Source organism: Hyperolius riggenbachi, chromosome 8, assembly GCF_040937935.1.
Source record: "Hyperolius riggenbachi isolate aHypRig1 chromosome 8, aHypRig1.pri, whole genome shotgun sequence".
NCBI classification, from domain to species: Eukaryota; Metazoa; Chordata; class Amphibia; order Anura; family Hyperoliidae; genus Hyperolius; species Hyperolius riggenbachi.
In genome coordinates, this window is record NC_090653.1 from 159,539,949 (window position 1) to 159,560,669 (window position 20,721).

A 20,721-nucleotide genomic window follows, 5' to 3' on the forward strand; every position below is an offset into this window, starting at 1 on the left:
CAGCCACATGACAGGTTGGGCAGCCGAACAGTTCGGCTGCAGTTGCGCTAACAGTTCGCCCAACTCTAACTCCGAGCACCTCTCATGGGCATGCCTCTAAGCCAGACAACTTCCAACAAAGTCGTGCTATGACCTCTCTGGAGGAGCCTCTTGCAATGGCCATGCGTGTCACTTCCTCTTCCTGCTTCATTCAGTGATGCACTACTCTAACAGAGAAGGCAGGGGTGACCCGGAAGTTATAACAGCCAAGATGGCAGCCGCGATTGAAATTGAACGAAAACTATTTGGTGTAGAACGGCGATTCAGGCAGGCATCAAATGAAAGAGGAGAGCATAAGCTACAGAAAGGTATGCATCTTTAAAGTGTAACTGTCAGGCATAAAATAAAAAATCAATTCTTTAGTTTTATCTGGTAAACAAGTAACAAGGATGCTAACCAGGCAATCCAAAAGCTAAAATCTCTATTAATTTTCTTGTTTATAAATGATCATTCCCCAGTTTACCTGACTCTTATTTGGTACATTGCCACACAAAGGAAGTTGCAGGGCATGCTGGGTTATCTTTTTTTTTTTTTTTTTGCTCCTTTATTTCCCCTCAGACTTAACCAATGTACAGAAGCAAAAAATGTCAACCCAGCACGCCCTGCAACTGCCTTTTTTTGTGTACCAAATTTTGTGTGTACCAAATAGGAGTCAGGTAAACTGGGGAATGATCATTTATAAACAAGAAAAGTAATAGAGATTTGAACTTTTGGATTGCCTGGTTAGCATCCGTATTACTTGTTTACCAGATAAAACTAAAGAATTGATTTTTTATTTTATGCCCGACGGTTACACTTTAAGTACTTTGCAGTACTGGTCGGAGTCTTAAAGAGACTCCGTAACAAAAATTGCATCCTGTTTTTTATCATCCTACAAGTTCCAAAAGCTATTCTAATGTGTTCTGGCTTACTGCAGCACTTTCTGCTATCACAGTCTCTGTAATAAATCAATGTATCTTTCCCCTGTCAGACTTGTCGGCTTGTGTCTGGAAGGCTGCCAAGTTCTTCATTGTTGTGGTTCTGCTATGAACTCCCCCTTCCAGGCCCCTCTATGCACACTGCCTGTGTATTATTTAGATTAGGGCAGCTTCTCTCTTCTCTCTTATCTTTTACAAGCTGGATACATCGTCCTCTGAGCTGGCTGGGCTTTCACATACTGAGGAAATTCAGACAAGGGCAAAGCTGTTTGCAGGAAGAAAAGAGCAGCCTGAAACTTCAGTGCATGAGAGATGCAGGGGGAAAGAAACACACAAATGATCTCTTGAGATTCAAAAGGAAGGCTTTATACAGCCTGCTTGTGTATGGATGTATTTTCTATGTGTGGACATAATGTACATCAACCTACTTCCTGTTTTAAACAAACTTTTTAAAACTGTTTTTAACCACTTTTAATGCGGCGGGGAGCGGCGAAATTGTGACAGAGGGTAATAGATGTCCCCTAACGCACTGGTATGTTTACTTTTGTGCGGTTTTAACAATACAGATTCTCTTTAAAGGCATGCCCATGAGAGGTGCTCAGAGTCCCTTCAAACACAGGTCAGTTAACAGTAATTTTAGTAGGTTCCAGCTATCTCTGTTGAATAACAAACACTGTCCTTGTTGCTAATTTTTAATAATCTGGTAGATCTTTTTTGGTGCTTTTCTTTGACTTTTGCCATAATTTGCATTAATACGATTGCACTTTTTTAATGCAAAGCAGGAACCTCAGGAGGAGAGGAGATGCAGGAACCTGTAAGTGCAGTAGTTAAAGTGGTGAGCAGTAAATTCATGAGCTCTTCTTGTCAAATTCAGTTGCTCTACTCTACTTAAAATGGACAGAAGAGTAAGTAAGCAGCCCTTGCCTCCTATAAAGCAAAGCCAACATTCAGTTAACAGAATTCTTTATTGGGCACCAAATAACACGTTTTGTGAGATTTCTCACAACCTTGGGTATAGAGCCAGTGAGCTTACCTGAAATAGCACGAGGTCTAGGGGAGAAAGTGCTGCAAATCCCCTCCACCTCCCAGGTGCCCCCTAATGCCAATAATGGTAATCAAAACCTTTTTTTTTTTGTATATTTTTGGTTTTTGAAAATTGCAGGTGGGTTGTTTTTTTGTTTGGTACTTATCCGTTAGCCGGGCGCATCCGGCAGGTGGCGCTAATTACTATTCTCCCTCCAGGCCGACATGGATAGTAGGGAAAGATGTAACTCTGGTGGATTTTTGTCGCCACCTAGAGGATGCGCCCGGCTAACGGATAAGTACCTTTTTGTTTTTTATCAGGACATTTTGTTCTGCTCCAGTCCTATATTTTCATTGGCTGTGCAGTTTATTGCAGCTGATTTAGTTGACACTGTTCTGCTGCTTCAGTGTGTCAGTGCTTCTATTATGAGAGGAGGTTTTGGCTCAGACCGCCTCACTTTGCAGTCCAATGCACAGTTGGAAATCATGTGACCATGTGATCACTGTCATTAAGGTATCACTTTTTACACTAACAAAGACCAATATGTACCATAACAGGTAGGAAAAGTGTTTGAAAATCCCAGAATTGGGCTTTAGTGCATAGATAATTTACTGTTTTACCTGAAGTGTAAGTGGATTTTAGAATATATCAACTTCACTTTATCCAAAACCTTTTTAACCACTTGAGGACCTAGGGCTTTCTACCCCTTAAAGGGAAGGTTCGGGGTGTCTGTTAAAAAAATAAAAATGCCCATCCACTTACCTGGGGCTTCCTCCAGCCCGTGGCAGCCAGGACGTGCCCTCGGCGCCGCTCCGCAGGCTCCCGGTCCCCTCCGGTGGCCGACCTGACCTGGCCAGGCCGGCGGCCAGGTCGGGCTCTTCTGCGCTCCAAATCCCGGCACTTCTGCGTCCCACGCGGGCGCGCTGACGTCATCGGACGTCCGCCGGGCTGTACTGCGCAGGCGGACGGGCTTACCACGGGCTGGAGGAAGCCCCAGGTAAGTGGATGGGCATTTTTATTTTTTTTAACAGACACCCTGAACCTTCCCTTTAAGGACCGGCCACTTTTTTTCCATTCAGACCACTGCAGCTTTCACGGTTTATTGCTCGCTCATACAACCTACCACCTAAATGAATTTTGGCTCCTTTTCTTGTCACTAATAAAGCTTTCTTTTGGTGCTATTTGATTGCTCCTGTGATTTTTACTTTTTATTATATTCATCAAAAAAGACATGAATTTTGGCAAAAAAATGATTTTTTTAACTTTCTGTGCTGACAGTTTTCAAATAAAGTAAAATTTCTGTATACATGCAGCGTGAAAAATGTGGACAAACATGTTTTTGATTAAAAAAAACCCCATCCAGTGTATATTTATTGGTTTGGGTAAAAGTTATAGCGTTTACAAACTATGGTGCAAAAAGTGAATTTTCCCATTTTCAAGCATCTATGACTTTTCTGACCCCCTGTCATGTTTCATGAGGGGCTAGAATTCCAGGATAGTATAAATACCCCCCAAATGACCCCATTTTGGAAAGAAGACATCCCAAAGTATTCACTGAGAGGCATAGTGAGTTCATAGAAGATATTATTTTTTGTCACAAGTAAGCGGAAAATGACACTTAGTGACCAAAAGAAAAAAAAAAAAAAGTTTCCATTTCTTCTAACTTGCGACAAAAAAAAAATGAAATCTGCCACGGACTCACCATGCCCCTCTCTGAATACCTTGAAGGGTCTACTTTCCAAAATGGGGTCATTTGTGGGGTGTGTTTACTGTCCTGACATTTTGGGGGGTGCTAAATTGTAAGCACCCCTGTAAAGCCTAAAGGTGCTCATTGGACTTTGAACCCCTTAGCGCAGTTAGGCTGCAAAAAAGTGCCACACATGTGGTATTGCCGTACTCAGGAGAAGTAGTATAATGTGTTTTGGGGTGTATTTTTACACATACCCATGCTGGGTGGGAGAAATATCTCTGTAAATGACAATTTGTTAATTTTTTTTACACACAATTGTCCATTTACAGAGATCTTTCTCCCACTCAGCATGGGTATGTGTAAAAATACACCCCAAAACACATTATACTACTTCTCCTGAGTACGGCGATACCACATGTGTGGCACTTTTTTGCACCCTAAATGCGCTAAAGGGCCCAAATTCCAATGAGTACCTTTAGGATTTCACAGGTCATTTTTGTTTCAAGACTACTCCTCACGGTTTAGGGCCCCTAAAATGCCAGGGCAGTATAGGAACCCCACTAATGACCCCATTTTAGAAAGAAGACACCCCAAGGTATTCCGTTAGGAGTATGGTGAGTTCATAGAAGTTTTTATTTTTTTGTCACAAGTTAGCGGAAATTGATTTTAATTGTTTTTTTTTCACAAAGTGTCATTTTCCGCTAACTTGTGACAAAAAATAAAATCTTCTATGAACTCACCATACTCCTAACGGAATACGTTTGGGTGTCTTCTTTCTAGAATGGGGTCATTTGTGGGGTTCCTATACTGCCCTGGCATTTTAGGGGCCCTAAACCGTGAGGAGTAGTCTTGAAACAAAAATGACCTGTGAAATCCTAAAGGTACTCATTGGACTTTGGGCCCCTTAGCGCAGTTAGGCTGCAAAAAAGTGCCAATCATGTGGTATCGCCGTACTCGGAAGATGTAGTATAATGTGTTTTGGGGTGTATTTTTACACATACCCATGCTGGGTGGGAGAAATACCTCTGTAAATGACAATTGTTTGATTTTTTTTACACACAATTGTCCATTTACAGAGAGATTTCTCCCACCCAGCATGGGTATGTGTAAAAATACACCCCAAAACACATTATACTACTTCTCCTGAGTACGGCGATACCACATGTGTGACACTTTTTTTGCAGCCTAGGTGCGCTAAGGGGCCCAACGTCCTAATCACAGGTCATTTTGAGGCATTTGTTTTCTAGACTACTCCTCACGGTTTAGGGCCCCTAAAATGCCAGGGCAGTATAGGAACCCTTACAAGTGACCCCATTTTAGAAAGAAGACACCCCAAGGTATTCCGTTAGGTGTATGGCGAGTTCATAGAATTTATTTTTTTGTCACAAGTTAGTGAAAAATGACACTTTGTTAAAAAAAAAAAACAAAAATCAATTTCCGCTAACTTTTGACAAAAAATAAAATCTTCTATGAACTCGTCATACACCTAACAGAATACATTGGGGTGTCTTTTTTCTAAAATGGGGTCCGTTTCTGGGGTTCCTATACCGCCCTGGCATTTTACGGGCCCAAAACCGTGAGTAGTCTGGAAACCAAATGTCTCAAAATGACTGTTCAGGGGTATAAGCATCTGCAAATTTTGATGACAGGTGGTCTATGAGGGGGCGAATTTTGTGGAACCGGTCATATGCAGGGTGGCCTTTTAGATGACAGGTTGTATTGGGCCTGATCTGATGGATAGGAGTGCTAGGGGGGTGACGGGAGGTGATTGATGGGTGTCTCAGGGGGTGGTTAGAGGGGAAAATAGATGCAATCAATGCACTGGGGAGGTGATCGGAAGGGGGTCTGAGGGGGATCCGAGGGTTTGGCCGAGTGATCAGGAGCCCACACGGGGCAAATTAGGGCCTGATCTGATGGGTAGGTGTGCTAGGGGGTGACAGGAGGTGATTGATGGGTGTCTCAAGGTGTGATTAGAGGGGGGAATAGATGCAAGCAATGCACTGGCGAGGTGATCAGGGCTGGGGCCTGAGGGCATTCTGAGGGTGTGGGCGGGTGATTGAGTGCCCTAGGGGCAGATAGGGGTCTAATCTGATAGGTAGCAGTGGCAGGGGGTGATTGATGGGTAATTAGTGGGTGTCTAGGGTAGAGAACAGATATAAACACTGCCCTTGGGAGGTGATCTGACGTCGGATCTGCGGGCAAACTATTGGTGTGGGTGGGTGATCAGATGGCCCGCAAGGGGCAGGTTAGGGGCTGATTGATGAGTGGCAGTGACGGGGTGATTGATGGGTGGCAGTGCCAGGGGGTGATTGATGGGTGGCAGTGACAGGGGGTGATTGATGGGTGATTGACAGGTGATCAGTGGGTTATTACAGGGAAGAACAGATGTTACTAATGCACTGGCGAATTGATAAGGGGGGTCTGAGGGCAATCTGAGCGTGTAGGCGGGTGATTGGGTGCCCGCAAGGGGCAGATTAGGGTCTGATCTGATGGGTAACAGTGACAGGTGGTGATAGGGGGTGATTGATGGGTAATTAGTGGGTGTTTAGAGGAGAGAATAGATGTAAACACTGCGCTTGGGTGGTGATCTGATGTCGGATCTGCGGGCGATCTATTGGTGTGGGTGGGTGATCAGATTGCCCGCAAGGGGCAGGTTAGGGGCTGATTGATGGGTGGCAGTGACAGGGGGTGATTGATGGGTGGCAGTGACGGGGGTGATTGATGGGTGATTGACAGGTGATCAGTGGGTTATTACAGGGAAGGACAGATGTAAATAATGCCCTGGCGAATTGATAAGGGGGGTGGTCTGAGGGCAATCTGAGCGTGTAGGCGGGTGATTGGGTGCCCGCAAGGGGCAGATTAGGGTCTGATCTGATGGGTAACAGAGACAGGTGGTGATAGGGGGTGATTGATGGGTAATTAGTGGGTGTTTAGAGGAGAGAATAGATGTAAACACTGCGTTTGGGTGGTGATCTGATGTCGGATGTGCGGGCGATCTATTGGTGTGGGTGGGTGATCAGATTGCCCGCAAGGGGCAGGTTAGGGGCTGATTGATGGGTGGCAGTGACAGGGGGTGATTGACAGGTGATTGACAGGTGATCAGGGGGGATAGATGCATACAGTACACTGGGGGGGGGGGGGGGGGTCTGGGGAGAATCTGAGGGGTGGGGGGGTGATCAGGAGGGGGCAGTGGGCAGGGGGGGAGATAAAAAAAAATAGCGTTGACAGATAGTGACAGGGAGTGATTGATGCGTGATTAGGGGGGTGATTGGGTGCAAACAGGGGTCTGGGGGGTGGGCAGGGGGGGGGTCTGATGGGTGCTGTGGGCGATCTGGGGCAGGGGGGGGAGAAATCAGTGTGCTTGGGTGCAGACTAGGGTGGCTGCAGCCTGCCCTGGTGGTCCCTCGGACACTGGGACCACCAGGGCAGGAGGCAGCCTGTATAATACACTTTGTAAACATTACAAAGTGTATTATACACTTTGTATGCGGCGATCGCGGGGTTAACATCCCGCCGGCGCTTCCGTATAGCCGGCGGGATGTTGCGGCGGGCGAACGGTGACAGGCGCCGGCGGAGGATCGCGTCACGGATGACGCGATCGCTCCGCCCATGCCCTTAGAAGGACCGCCGCCTCTGTGGGGGAGCCGGTCCTTCACGGCTCCACTTCCCGGCCGCCTCTGTGCGTTAGGCGGTCGGGAAGTGGTTAAGCAATGGTTTGTAGGATGCCTTAGTAAAAGCTGAATAGTCATTAGGTTGAAATCCCATTGGTATCAGGATATATTGTCTGCTGATAACATCATGGTTCTGCTCCAAAACCAGTGTGTAAAATAGAGAAGCTGTATGCTTTGTTATTTAGGATGGTTCAGTAACACAGTACACTGATTTCCATCCCCTCAGTTACATAATTTCCCACCTTGCATTCTTTCCCGTCCACAATAACCCTGACATCCATTCTATGCCACATGCAGCCTCTGCCTATGCTTTCAGATGTATACATGTGCAGTTGTTTAGTGCCACTTTACACTCCAGAATAATAGAGGACTGGTAACCCTGCAGTCTTCTGTCAACTATAATTTCTCTTGTCTCCAGAGACCTCAAAAAGGGATAAACCACAAACTCAGAGCCTCTTGGTGTAGTATTTCAACAATGAGGGGAGTTTCCAATTAGAGGAGTTATACTAGTTCTAGTACTGATATCTGAGAAATGTGTTGTTTCTTGTGTTTTGCCAATAAAGCCCTGTGTATTGGAATTTCTATGTGGTAAGTGGCAGTGCTTCACAGTTGAAGACACCTGCCTGCACCACCCCTTCAAATACTTTACAACTTTCTCTGTCAACTGCATTTATGCCGTATTTCTGGGAGAAAATACAATTTTTAGACTGCAGAAAAGGTTGCAAGTGTAATCAAAGGCTGGAAAGGGGGGGCGTGACCGGAAGCCGAGATGTGAGGACGCTTTCCCGGAGAGCTCCCGTGCAGGACACTCAAAATCCTGAAAATATTGCTCTGAACACTCTCTTTGCCTGGAAGAACACATCAGATTCGTACTCTGCTCGCCATACTGAACACTCTGATACCAGGATGTCCCGGATACGCAACACCGAGGCCGCTTCCAAGCTTCAAAAGTTTAAGCACGGCCAGGAGGAAAAAGACTCCTCGGACGAGGAGCCGCCCATGCCCTCTCTCCGGCAAATAATGGAGGCCATCACTAGCTGCCAAACTACCCTCTCTAACATAAATACTAAACTAGAAGAGGTAAGGACTGATGTGTCACTTCTACGACAAGATATGCATACTCTTCGCTCCCGCGTGACAGACACCGAGGATCGCATAGGGAAGCTGGAAGACGAGGTAAAGCCTATTCCCGCCACTATCCGCACCATGAAGCAAGATGCCAAGACGGTGTGCAATAGACAGGAGGACCTTGAAAATCGCAACCGTCACTCAAATATACGTATAGTTGGGCTACCGGAGAAAGTGGAAAGAACGGCTCCGGAGGACATCACTGAAAAACTCCTAATAGATACCTTGGGCGGGACTGCTTCTCAGCGGTCTTTGTTGTGGAGCGGGCACACCGAATTTCTCCAAGAGTACCGGCTCCCGGCGTACCACCACGCACCTTCATATTCAAGGTATTGAATTACCGTGACCGGGATGCTATTCTAAAGGCAGCAAGAGTGAAAGGCGATATTGCGTACCAAAATACCAGAATCTCCTACCCGGATTATTCAACTGAGGTGCAGAAGCAACGTGCGCAGTTTGCTTCAGTGAAGCGTTCCTTAAGAGATGCCTCCATTACATACGCCATGCTTTGCTTCTTTGAGCACCCCAAAGATGTCTCCAAATAGTTGGAAGCACGACCTAAAGCCCGCCGCTTTCCATCCAGAGAAGAAGACTGACGCAGCCTCTATGGTTGAACACTAACCGTGAGTTACAATCGAGCCCGTGCACTCGAGAGCCCCGTTAGACCATGTGGCATATCCATGTATTACTATCCTAGGCCCTCAATGATTACACGGGGGTCCCCTTCTTTTTCACTACGGAAGGCCGTAATAGCAGCATAGGGGGCGATATACAGGCTGGGAACGCGAACAATCACTCGCGTTCCCATGCCTGTCGGCTGGTGACGGCCAAACCGGAAGTGCTCGCGGGCGGGTCCTGGAGCGTCAGAGCGGGGCTGCGAGGGCACCGATCGGCTGCAGGGGGCTGAGGGAAGCTCCAGGTGAGTTAATCTCATTTTTTTCCCCCGGCTTTAGGTTCACTTTAACCCTGTTATACCATGCTCATACTATATCGCTTAATGGGAATCTACAGAAACGGATATATCGTATACTATTGAACACAAGACGATTGCATATATGTGCTCTGGTCGCGGGTGGGATGTGGGGATTTCGGGGAGGGAAACCACTGGTGCGTTGTGAGCACCATCCTGGTTACTAGGTTATATAAATAACAATGTTTTTACCAATGTGATAGGAAACTACACATGATGCCATGCTATTTAGGATGCACTATACTTGTCCCCATGTTGCTTATCCTCTGTCTCCCCTTCATGTTTCCTATCCATTCGTCTACACCGCAGAGGACTTGAATCCTCTTGCCGTCACTGGACCCCTTCTCCCTCCTCCCTTTATGTGTCATTCAGGTTCTTACGGTGACATTACCACTCTTCAGGTTAAAGATGTGGGTAAACATTGACAATAATTAGTGCATTATAATACGTGTCCTGCACCGGTAGAGCTGTGCCATTGCACTCTCCAATATTTTGTCTTACTCCCTTGCTAATGCAAACAGGAGATGTGACTGACACATCGACCGGTTCCCCAGCATGTGTATGTAGGTGTGCCTTTACCCCTGTACCTAGTTGTATATTGGTTTGGTTTGGGTTTAGGGTTTAAGCTCAGTCTAGTTTTATGGTTGAGCAGGGTGGGAATCTGTTGGGCTAAACTGTGTTGGAATGTAATCAAGCAGGGCAAGATTTATGGGTATAGGAAACACTGCAACTTAAATGGGGTATCGTGGCCACAATGGGATATGTCACTACTAGAGCACTTAACAGGCGAAAATGCAGTCACTTAGCGTAATTAATTGGAATGTACGTGGCCTTAATGATAAAATCAAGAGAAATGTTGTATTACAATACTTAAAGGGGTGTAAACCAGACATAATTATCCTTACAGAAACCCACCTTACAGGCTCTAAATTACTGGCTCTGCGCCGAGGTTGGATTGGTTGGTCCTTCCATGCCTCATATTCACAATATTCTCGAGGGGTGTCAATCCTTATTGGGAGACATTTATTATTTAGGGCGCTGGAAGTAGTGACAGATCCCATGGGTCGGTATATATTTATGCATTGTACCATAGCTAGCGAGCCTATTCTACTGCTGGCAATATATACAGGATCTTCTCAAAAAATTAGCATATTATGATAAAGTTTATTATTTTCTGTAATGTACTGATAAACATTAGACTTCTATATATTTTAGATTCAAATACACACAACGTAAGTAGTTTAAGCCTTTTATTGTTTTAATATTGATGATTTTGGCATACAGCTCATGAAAGCCCAAATTTCCTATCTCAAAAAATTAGCATATTTCATCTGACCAATAAAAGAAAAGTGTTTTTAAAACAAAAAAGTCAACCTTCAAATAATTATGTTCAGTTATGCATTCAATACTTGGTCGGGAATCCTTTTGCAGAAATGACTGCTTCAATGCGGCGTGGCATGGAGGTAATCAGCCTGTGGTACTGCTCAGGTGTTATGGAGGCCCAGGATGCTTCGATAGCGGCCTTAAGCTCATCCAGAGTGTCGGGTCTTGCGTCTCTTAACTTTCTCTCCACAATATCCCACAGATTCTCTATGGGGTTCAGGTCAGGAGAGTTGGCAGGCCAATTGAGCACAGTAATACCATGGTCAGTAAACCATTTACCAGTGGTTTTGGCACTGTGGGCAGGTGCCAGGTCATGCTGAAAAATGAAATCTTCATCTCCATAAAGCTTTTCAGCAGATGGAAGCATGAAGTGCTCCAAAATCTCCTGATAGCTAGCTGCATTGACCCTGCCCTTGATAAAACACAGTGGACCAACACCAGCAGCTGACATGGCACCCCAGACCATCACTGACTGTGGGTACTTGACACTGGACTCCAGGCATTGTGGCATTTCCCTCTCCCCAGTCTTCCTCCAGACTCTGGCACCTGAGATTTCTGAATGACATGTAAAAGTTGCTTTCATCCGAAAAAAGTACTTTGGACAACTGAGCAACAGTCCAGTGCTGCTTCTCTGTAGCCCAGGTCAGGCGCTTCTGCCGCTGTTTCTGGTTCAAAAGTGGGTTCATGCTTCCATTTGCTGAAAAGCTTTATAGAGATGAAGATTTCATTTTTCAGCACGACCTGGCACCTTCTCAGTGTCAAAACCACTGGTAAATGGTTTACTGACCATGGTATTACTGTGCTCAATTGGCCTGCCAACTCTCCTGACCTGCACCCCATAGAGAATCTGTGGGATATTGTGAAGAGAAAGTTGAGAGAGGCAAGACCCAACACTCTGGATGAGCTTAAGGCCGCTATTGAAGCATCCTGGGCCTCAATAACACATGAGCAGTGCCACAGGCTGATTGCCTCCATGCCACGCCACATTAAAGCAGTCATTTCTGCAAAAGGATTCCCGACCAAGTATTGAATGCATAACTAAACATAATTATTTGAAGGTTGACTTTTTTTGCGTTACAAACACTTTTTTTCTTTTATTGCTCGGATGAAATATGCTAATTTTTTGAGATAGAAAATTTGGGTTTTCATGAGCTGTATGCCAAAATCATCAATATTAAACAATAAAGGCTTGAACTACTTCAGTTGTGTGTATTTGAATCTAAAATATATGAAAGTCTAATGTTTATCAGTACATTACAGAAAATAATGAACTTTATCACAATATGCTAATTTTTTTTAGAAGATCCTGTATACCTCCTCCTTTTAGCTCACAGGTACTGAAAGAGGGTCTCAAATGTATGCTTAAGCATTCAGAAATCTCTGCAATATGGATGGGAGACTGGCAAATAAACAGACCCAATGTTCTCTTTTACTAAAAGAAATGGCTCTAACTGACATCTGGCGGATTAAATACCCACAAACCCCTGGATACACTTGTGGATCCAGTACCTATAACTCCTTTTCCCGTCTAGATATGTTCCTACTTACCAGATACCTTCTTCCCCTGGTGATTGATATTTCCATTCTGCCACGCCTGGTGTCGGATCACTCCCCGCTATGCCTTAAATTACAGTGGGGTGTCACTCCCCCATTTAAATTCTGGAAATGTAATCCTTTTTGGCTTGAGCTTCTGCCAAACGATAATCCACTTACAAAACAAATCACAGAATTCCTCTTTATCCACAGAGATGAAGAAAACCGAGCCCTAGTATGGGATACCTTCAAGGCATTTTTGAGGGGTGCTCTGATAAAGGCAGTGGCTAGATGTAAAGGAGACACCAAAGCTAGACTAAACACTCTGGCCCTACAGGTTACTCAAGCAGAAACCTTATACCACAAAGATAACTCCCCCTTAAATAAAGACATGGCAAGCCGCCCAGAGGGCTCATAAGGAATTAGTGGAAGAAAAATTTTCTTCAATAAGCAAATGGTATATGAGCAAGGTGAAAAGGCAGGCACATTACTAGCTAAAATAGCCAAGATCCACTCCTCTCGACCGGTTATCCCTCAAATTGTTTCCTGCCAAGGTACATTAGTCAGCACCCCCCAAGAGGTAAACTCCACATTTGCAGATTACTATCAACACCTATACACTAGTCGAACCATAGCTTCACAGTCAGACTCTGAAATCTATCTGGCCGAAATTACTCTCCCTAGACTCTGAGGCACAGCGCTCTCAACTAGACCTACCTATCACTTTAGATGAAATCGAATCCGCCATCGCTAGTTTCCCCTCAAAAAAGGCCCCTGGACTTGATGTCATTCCTTTAGACTTGTATAAAAAATACTCGGATATTTTAGCCCAGCCCATATTGGAGGTTTTTACTGAGGCCTTTGAGAAACAATCTCCCCACTTCTATGAATGAGGCCCTAATAGTTGTTACCTAAACCTGGCAAGGACCCGCTCCAATGCGACTCCTACAGACCGATATCGCTCCTACCTACAGATATTAAGATATTAGCAAAAGTACTCGCTATAAGGCTAAACGAGGTAATTCTAACCCTTGTACATGAAGACCAAACTGGCTTCATGCCAGGGAAAAGCACGGCAATCAATATCAGGCGATTATTCACCAATATACAAGCCAATCATATGAATAAAGGGGCACGAGTCATTGCCTCATTAGACATGGCCAAAGCCTTCGATACGGTTGAATGGACATTTCTATCGGTGGTCCTTGCCGGGTTTGGTATTGGGGACAATTTCCAGAGATGGGTTCGTATCTTGTATTCAAATCCCTCAGCCAGAGTTAGTACTAATGGTTGGATCTCTAAGTCTTTCCCTCTGGGTAGGGGCACGAGACAGGGATGCCCCCTGTCTCCACTATTGTATGCTCTGGTGGCGGAGCCTTTGGCCTGCCGCATTCGGGCTTTACCTGATATTGTAGGTTTCAAGACTAAATCTACGGAAGATAAAATTAGTATGTATGCGGATGACACCATTTTATACCTGGCTGATGGGGCTTCATCCCTGTCTTGTGCCCTTGAAATTATAGAGGAATCAAGTTATTACTCTGGGTTGCGGGTTAATATCTCTAAGTCAGTACTACTTCCATTAGATCCCTGGTCTCCTCCCGACCCAAATACCCCCCCGCCCCTTCAAATAGTCAGCACCTTTAAATACCTTGGTGTACAAATCCACATAGATACACTACAATATTTGAAGCAGGAAGTATACAACCTGTTACCCGTTGTACAGTCCAGATGCAACACTTGGGCAAAACTACCCCTAGCGGTGATGGGCAGGAATAGTTTAATGAAAATGATTGTACTCCCCAAAATACTATATATAGTTCATTATTCCACTATTTACATCCCAAATTCATTTTTTTTAAAATTGAAATCGATACTCTTGAGCTTCCTCTGGGGTAAGGGCAGGGCCAAACTTAAAGACGCTATTACAAAACCCAATGAGCCTTGGCGGAATTGCATTTCCAGTATTTCAAAAATACTATTTTGCATCACAGCTGCAACATATATCTGCTTGGTTCACTGCCCCTCCAACCACAAATGTAGAGCCACTTGGATATCCTTTAGACCCCGTTTTAGAAAGCCCCACAATGGACACTCTGAGGTGTTATATACCACAAAAGAAAAAACACAACACAATTCTGATGCAGGCTTCTCGAGTATGGAAAGCCATCACTAAAATATATAGCACTAAAGGTATATGAAAAATGCCCCCCCCCCCCCCTATGGAACAACCATAATCTTTCAGAATTTGGCACCATCCCGGACCCCTCTTTCTGGATAGCTAGAGGGATAATATTCCTTGAAAACATCACATCTACCGGACAGATTGCCTCTTTTGCTCTCTTAGTCTCTACTTACCATATCCCCATGAACCAAAAGTTTCGATACTGGCAATTAAAACACGCTTTTTGTAAGCAATTTCCTAAGACACCTATACAATTATATGGCTCTCCCATTATTGAAATGCTCAAAAATGGTCCAGTTAGGCACATGATAGGAGAGCTATATAAAACACTCTTAGAATTTGGTGCTGAAGAACTCACCACTGAATCGCGTAATAGATGGGTTACATGTGGATTGGATATTTCAGATGAAGACTGGGATGATTCTCTATTTGCCCCTAAGAAAGTGTCCCCATGTATAGGCGAACGTATCACGCAAATATATATTTTGCACCAGGCCTACTTAACCCCTAGGCAGCTTTGTAAATGCAACCCACAATCCTCCAATAACTGCCCTAAGTGTCAGGAGGCATACCCTTCATTCTATCCCATCATCTGGAGTTGTCCAGTTGTGGCAGCTTTTTGGTCCCAAGTAGTTAAATTCCTATACGACAAGATGGGCTGCCCCATAAGCTACGACCCTTTATTGTGCCTCCTTGGAGTCATACACGATGAAGCATTAGACAATGCACTTAAATCATTTCTGACAGAAGTGCTATTTACAGGTAGACAAGAGGTGGAGTGTAGATGGCTTGCGCCCACGCCACCCTCGTATAACTGGATCAAACGTATCAGCACTGCACTACCTTACAAAAAGCTTGTATGCATACACGGGATCACAAAAGAAATTTCATTTAATATGGGGCAGATGGAAAAATCGGTGATTTAATGTTGCGGATTAAGCTCCTTGAACTGCATTTCTAAAGTTATGTCTATGCTCTAGGTCTACGGTATATTCCTATGAACGCTGAGACAATAGGTATATTATCTATGCTATATGTACTTACCTGGTTTCTGTATATAGATCCCTTGTGCTTCTATACGAGTATATCTATGTATCACTGTCGCCATGATGCCTATATGACTACAACATGGTACTTGATTCTTGCCTTGTACAGGATCTTCTCAAAAAATTAGCATACTGTGATAAAGTTCATTATTTTCTGTAATGTACTGATAAACATTAGACTTTCATATATTTTAGATTCATTACACACAACTTAAGTAGTTCAAGCCTTTTATTGTTTTAATACTGATGATTTTGGCATACAGCTCATAAAAACCCAAAATTCCTATCTCAAAAAATTAGCATATTTCATCCGACCAATAAAAGAAAAGTGTTTTTAAAACAAAAAAAGTCAACCTTCAAATAATTATGTTCAGTTATGCACTCAATACTTGGTCGGGAATCCTTTTGCAGAAATGACTTCTTCAATGTGGTGTGGCATGGAGGCAATCAGCCTGTGGCACTGCTCAGGTGTTATGGAGGCCCAGGATGCTTCAATATTGGCCTTAAGCTCATCCAGAGTGTTGGGTCTTGCGTCTCTCTACTTTCTCTTCACAATATCCCACAGATTCTCTATGGGGTTCAGGTCAGGAGAGTTGGCAGGCCAATTGAGCACAGTAATACCATGGTCAGTAAACCATTTACCAGTGGTTTTGGCACTGTGAGCAGGTGCCAGGTCGTGCTGAAAAATGAAATCTTCATCTCCTTAAAGCTTTTCAGCAGATGGAAGCATGAACCCACTTTTGAACCAGAAACAGCGGCAGAAGCGCCTGACATGGGCTACAGAGAAGCAGCACTGGACTGTTGCTCAGTGGTACAAAGTACTTTTTTCGGATGAAAGCAACTTTTACATGTCATTCGGAAATCAAGGTGCCAGAGTCTGGAGGAAGACTGGGGAGAGGGAAATGCCAAAATGCCTGAAGTCCAGTGTTAAGTACCCACAGTCAGTAATGGTCTGGGGTGCCATGTCAGCTGCTGGTGTTGGTCCACTGTGTTTTATCAAGGTCAGGGTCAATGCAGCTAGCTATCAGGAGATTTTAGAGCACTTCATGCTTCCAGCTGCTGAAAAGCTTTATGGAGATGATTTCATTTTTCAGCACGACCTGGCACCTGCTCACAGTGCCAAAACCACTGGTAAATGGTTTACTGACCATGGTATTACTGTGCTTAATTGGCCTGCCAACTCTCCTGACCTGAACCCCATAGAGAATCTGTGGGATATTGTGAAGAGAAAGTTGAGAGACGCAAGACCCAACACTCTGGATGAGCTTAAGGCCGCTATTGAAGCATCCTGGGCCTCCATAACACCTGAGCAGTGCCACAGGCTGATTGCCTCCATGCCACGCCGCATTGAAGCAGTCATTTCTGCAAAAGGATTCCCGACCAAGTATTGAGTGCATAACTGAACATAATTATTTGAAGGTTGACTTTTTTTTGTTTTAAAAACACTTTTCTTTTATTGGTCGGATGAAATATGCTAATTTTTTGAGATAGGAATTTTGGGTTTTTATGAGCTGTATGCCAAAATCCTCAATATTAAAACAATAAAAGGCTTGAACTACTTCAGTTGTGTGTAATGAATCTAAAATATATGAAAGTCTAATGTTTATCAGTACATTACAGAAAATAATGAACTTTATCACAGTATGCTAATTTTTTGAGAAGATCCTGTATATGACGCAAAATCCTTTCAATAAACTTTTATTTTGGTTTAAAAAAAAAGGGGGCTGGAAAGGTTGCGTACTTCTTATTGCTGAAAGATGGTGTGCTATATTATGGAGGAATGTAAGATTAGTAATTTTTACTTTCTTTTTTTTCTTCAGACCTAACACTTCTCTAAATGAACAATATACATGAAGTTAAAAATGACGTAACTTCATGAAAAATCATCAATGATTCATGTGTATAATTTCTTTTTATAGACAAATCTACCAATATTTAAATTGAAGGATTCATGTGTGCGGAGGCGGTACAGTGACTTTGAGTGGTTGAAGAATGAACTGGAAAGAGATAGTAAGGTAAGAATTTAAACCTGGATGCAAACTTCAGATGTTTGTTACCCTGGTTCGAGCATAATCTAGATTTTAAAATAAAGAAGATAAGACTAAGATAAAACTAGATTTTTTTTTTTTCAGCTGGTCTTTGCTGTTTTACCATAAGAAAGGTTTCTGCTTACTGCAGTGTAAGATTGCATATGTGAGCTCAAATGAACTACACTATGCACATTACATTGCTGTTCAGAGCCTTGTCATGTGGTCCCAATATTTTTTTTTCCTCTGCTCTTACCAGTTGAAACCAAAACTATAGGTGTCTCAAAACTTAGTGGCAAAATATAAAAATAATTATATGTTTCTAAAATTATCCTAATGTCCTTTGTCCAGTTATAGTCGGTGGAGAAATAGCACTATTCTGAAATAAACTATACCTAATTATATTTTTCCAGTGATGACAAACGGTCCTTGTGCACATCCCTTATGCCATACACATGAACGTATATGATAGTTGTGTGTGCATGTTCTTAGAAGGATCTTCCATTAGAAAAGTGCTTCAGTGCTCAGATTCTGTCTGCACATGCCATCTGAACTAAGATGCCTTCTAGTACCCCTGATCTAGAGACCAAAAAATGATAAACCGATGTGGGGCTTGTCCTAGTGCTGCTTGTCCTGAGGTTTCCTCTCTCCCCTGTTCCTGGTTGTCTTCATATTCTACTGAATCCTCCAGTCGTATATGAAAACCAGGAAGCTCCCCTACAGCATGTGAATCGGAACTGTGCAAGAGCAAGTTCCAAACAGAGTGCAAAAGCAACTGTTCACGCAGCTCAAAAATAATGCCTGCGCACTTCAGAATATCTCTGCACCGCTCAGCGGAATTTGCTGGAGGCACGTAAGCTATATTGGGCACCCCAGAAACAAGCAGTTCCAAGACACTTCTAAAAGTGTATTCAAGCCCACTATAGGCTTCATTTAATAGATTTTACACTAGCTCAGGGGTCCTTTAAGTGAATCAGTAACATGGCAGAACATGAAAACAAGAAATACTGTCTGGTTCAGAGACCTTGTAATGCCTGCATGTACATCTCATCCGGAGATTATTCACAGCACATTACTTTTCCCACATTTTGATATGTTACAGCCTTATTACAAAATGGATTAAATTCACTGATGCTTCTCATCCAACCTGATGGAGCTTGAGGTGCTGCAAAGAGGAATGGGTGAAACTGGCCAAGGATAAATGTGCCAAGCTTGCAGCATCATTTTCAAAAAGATTTGAGGCTGTCATTGCTGCCCAAGGTTCATCAACAAAGTATTGAGCAAAGGCTGCGCTCAGTAATAAGCCCCCCCCCCAAGGAATGTCGGCTGTGGTGCAGGCAAAGTAGCGCCTGCAATATATACCTTACCCGGCTCCAGCTCAGGCGCAGTAGCGGCTTTCTGATGGGCTCAGGCGGAAATAGCTGAGAAAATAAGACAACTGCACTATGTATAGTGTATCTAACTCAACCCCGTTTTTATTTTGTCTCATGAGTACACATACAGCAGTTGTGTTTAGTAATAATGGAGGCGAGACGGATTGGGAAAAATCCTGCAGTGGTATATATACCATGCAGACATGTCTAATCTTACCCTGATTTCCCTCTCTGGTTGTATCCACTACTCCCACATTTTGTTGCTGCGAGCATCCTAGAAAAACTCCAAGGGCCTGTTTCCACTAGCACGGAAACCGGGCTGAAACCGCAGAGCTTCCCCGCAGGCAAATTGCGAGCGGACAACTCTACCATAGGAAATGATGGTGCTGCCGGGCCGAATTGCTTGCTCTAGTGATTCGCCCGACATTGTCATCAGTTTTTGTGTGGGAGGCAGCGAATCCCATAGTCATGCATGACACTGCTTCTGGGATTAGTCTGCGTACATGCAGACAGGAAGTGTCGCTGCGCGTCTCGCAGCTGCGTGCAGTGGCTAGTGGAAACGGGCCCTAAAGGCTGACTCATTGAGTTTTTTGGGGGGGGGTTTGTAGAGACATGCTCACAAACCCTGTGTGCACATCTCCTTTGTGCACTCACAGGGATAACTGCACCCCATCGTTGCTAATACGTATGAGCAGGTGGGGGAGACAAGCAAAGACACCCCTTCTTGATGTGTGAGAGCTGAGTTCAAGACTACTGACCTGTGCTTTCACTTTTTTTAGATTTAAAGGAACATTATCAATACCCAAGTGTTCTAAAATGACAATGTACAAATCATGTCTAAGTAGCTGTGTAAACATTTTCCTACTTTTCATGTTAAATATCAGAGGCAAAAGCTTTAATTTATTGAGTGTAGGATTTAGCTATATTGGGAAAAATCAATTGCAGAAGGGGTGTCTGCTTCAATGCACAGCCAGTGTTGCATAACAGACTACAGAGTATTTTTCACTGAAAGCTGAAGAACTGTTTACTGAAAACTCTGCCTCTTCAAAGTCGATCGCTGTCTATCCCCGCCTATGTCCGCCCCATTAGAATTATAATTGGAGTAGGGTGACGCGCTGGAGCATCCATGCACACAAGTGTTCCGACTATCCATGACCTGGAAGCTGTCACAGGGCTCATGGCCATTTTATCCAGGAAGTCCCGGATTTTCTATCCAGTAAACACAGAGAAGGAGAGGGGAAAGAGCAGCAGTAAAAAAAAGAAAAGAAAAAAGGTAAAAATACTCAGTGCTTCTAGCACTATCCAGCAATGCATTTTTTTGCAAATTGTATTTTGGCTTCAGATTCTCTTTAACCACCCTGGCAGTGCATTTCTGTCTGGATTTATGAGTCTAAAAGCGGTACATTTTTAAAAAAAGAATTTTAGACCTCCAATTCTTAAGTCCTAACTCACCAAAATATATCGAAATAAAAGCCTGGTAGACATTCTGCACATAAATAAGACTAGAACACAATTGTTGAAATAATTACATTTATCAATAAACTGTAAAAATAGCAAAACTGTACAAATAAGGCAGCAGATTAACGGTATGGACAGATATATCCATCCATAAAAACATGCTGTGAACAGTATAAACGTGCATACACATCAATACACTCCTGCACTGTATACTAGACCCTTGCTTGACACATTTTGTCAAGTTACAGGAAAAAAAAGTTTTAAAAATAAATGTTAT

At 43.7% G+C, this 20,721-nt stretch overlaps 1 protein-coding gene across 1 annotated transcript in view; it reads left to right on the forward strand.

Annotated features, from left to right (window-relative positions):
* Window positions 1–20,721, forward strand: part of SNX12 (sorting nexin 12) — a 45,356-nt gene that overhangs the window by 13,744 nt on the left and 10,891 nt on the right. Inside the window, exon 2 of the mRNA XM_068247616.1 lies at window positions 17,506–17,601. Within this exon, the coding sequence (XP_068103717.1) occupies window positions 17,506–17,601 (96 nt within the window). The remainder of the gene's footprint in view (window positions 1–17,505; window positions 17,602–20,721) is intronic.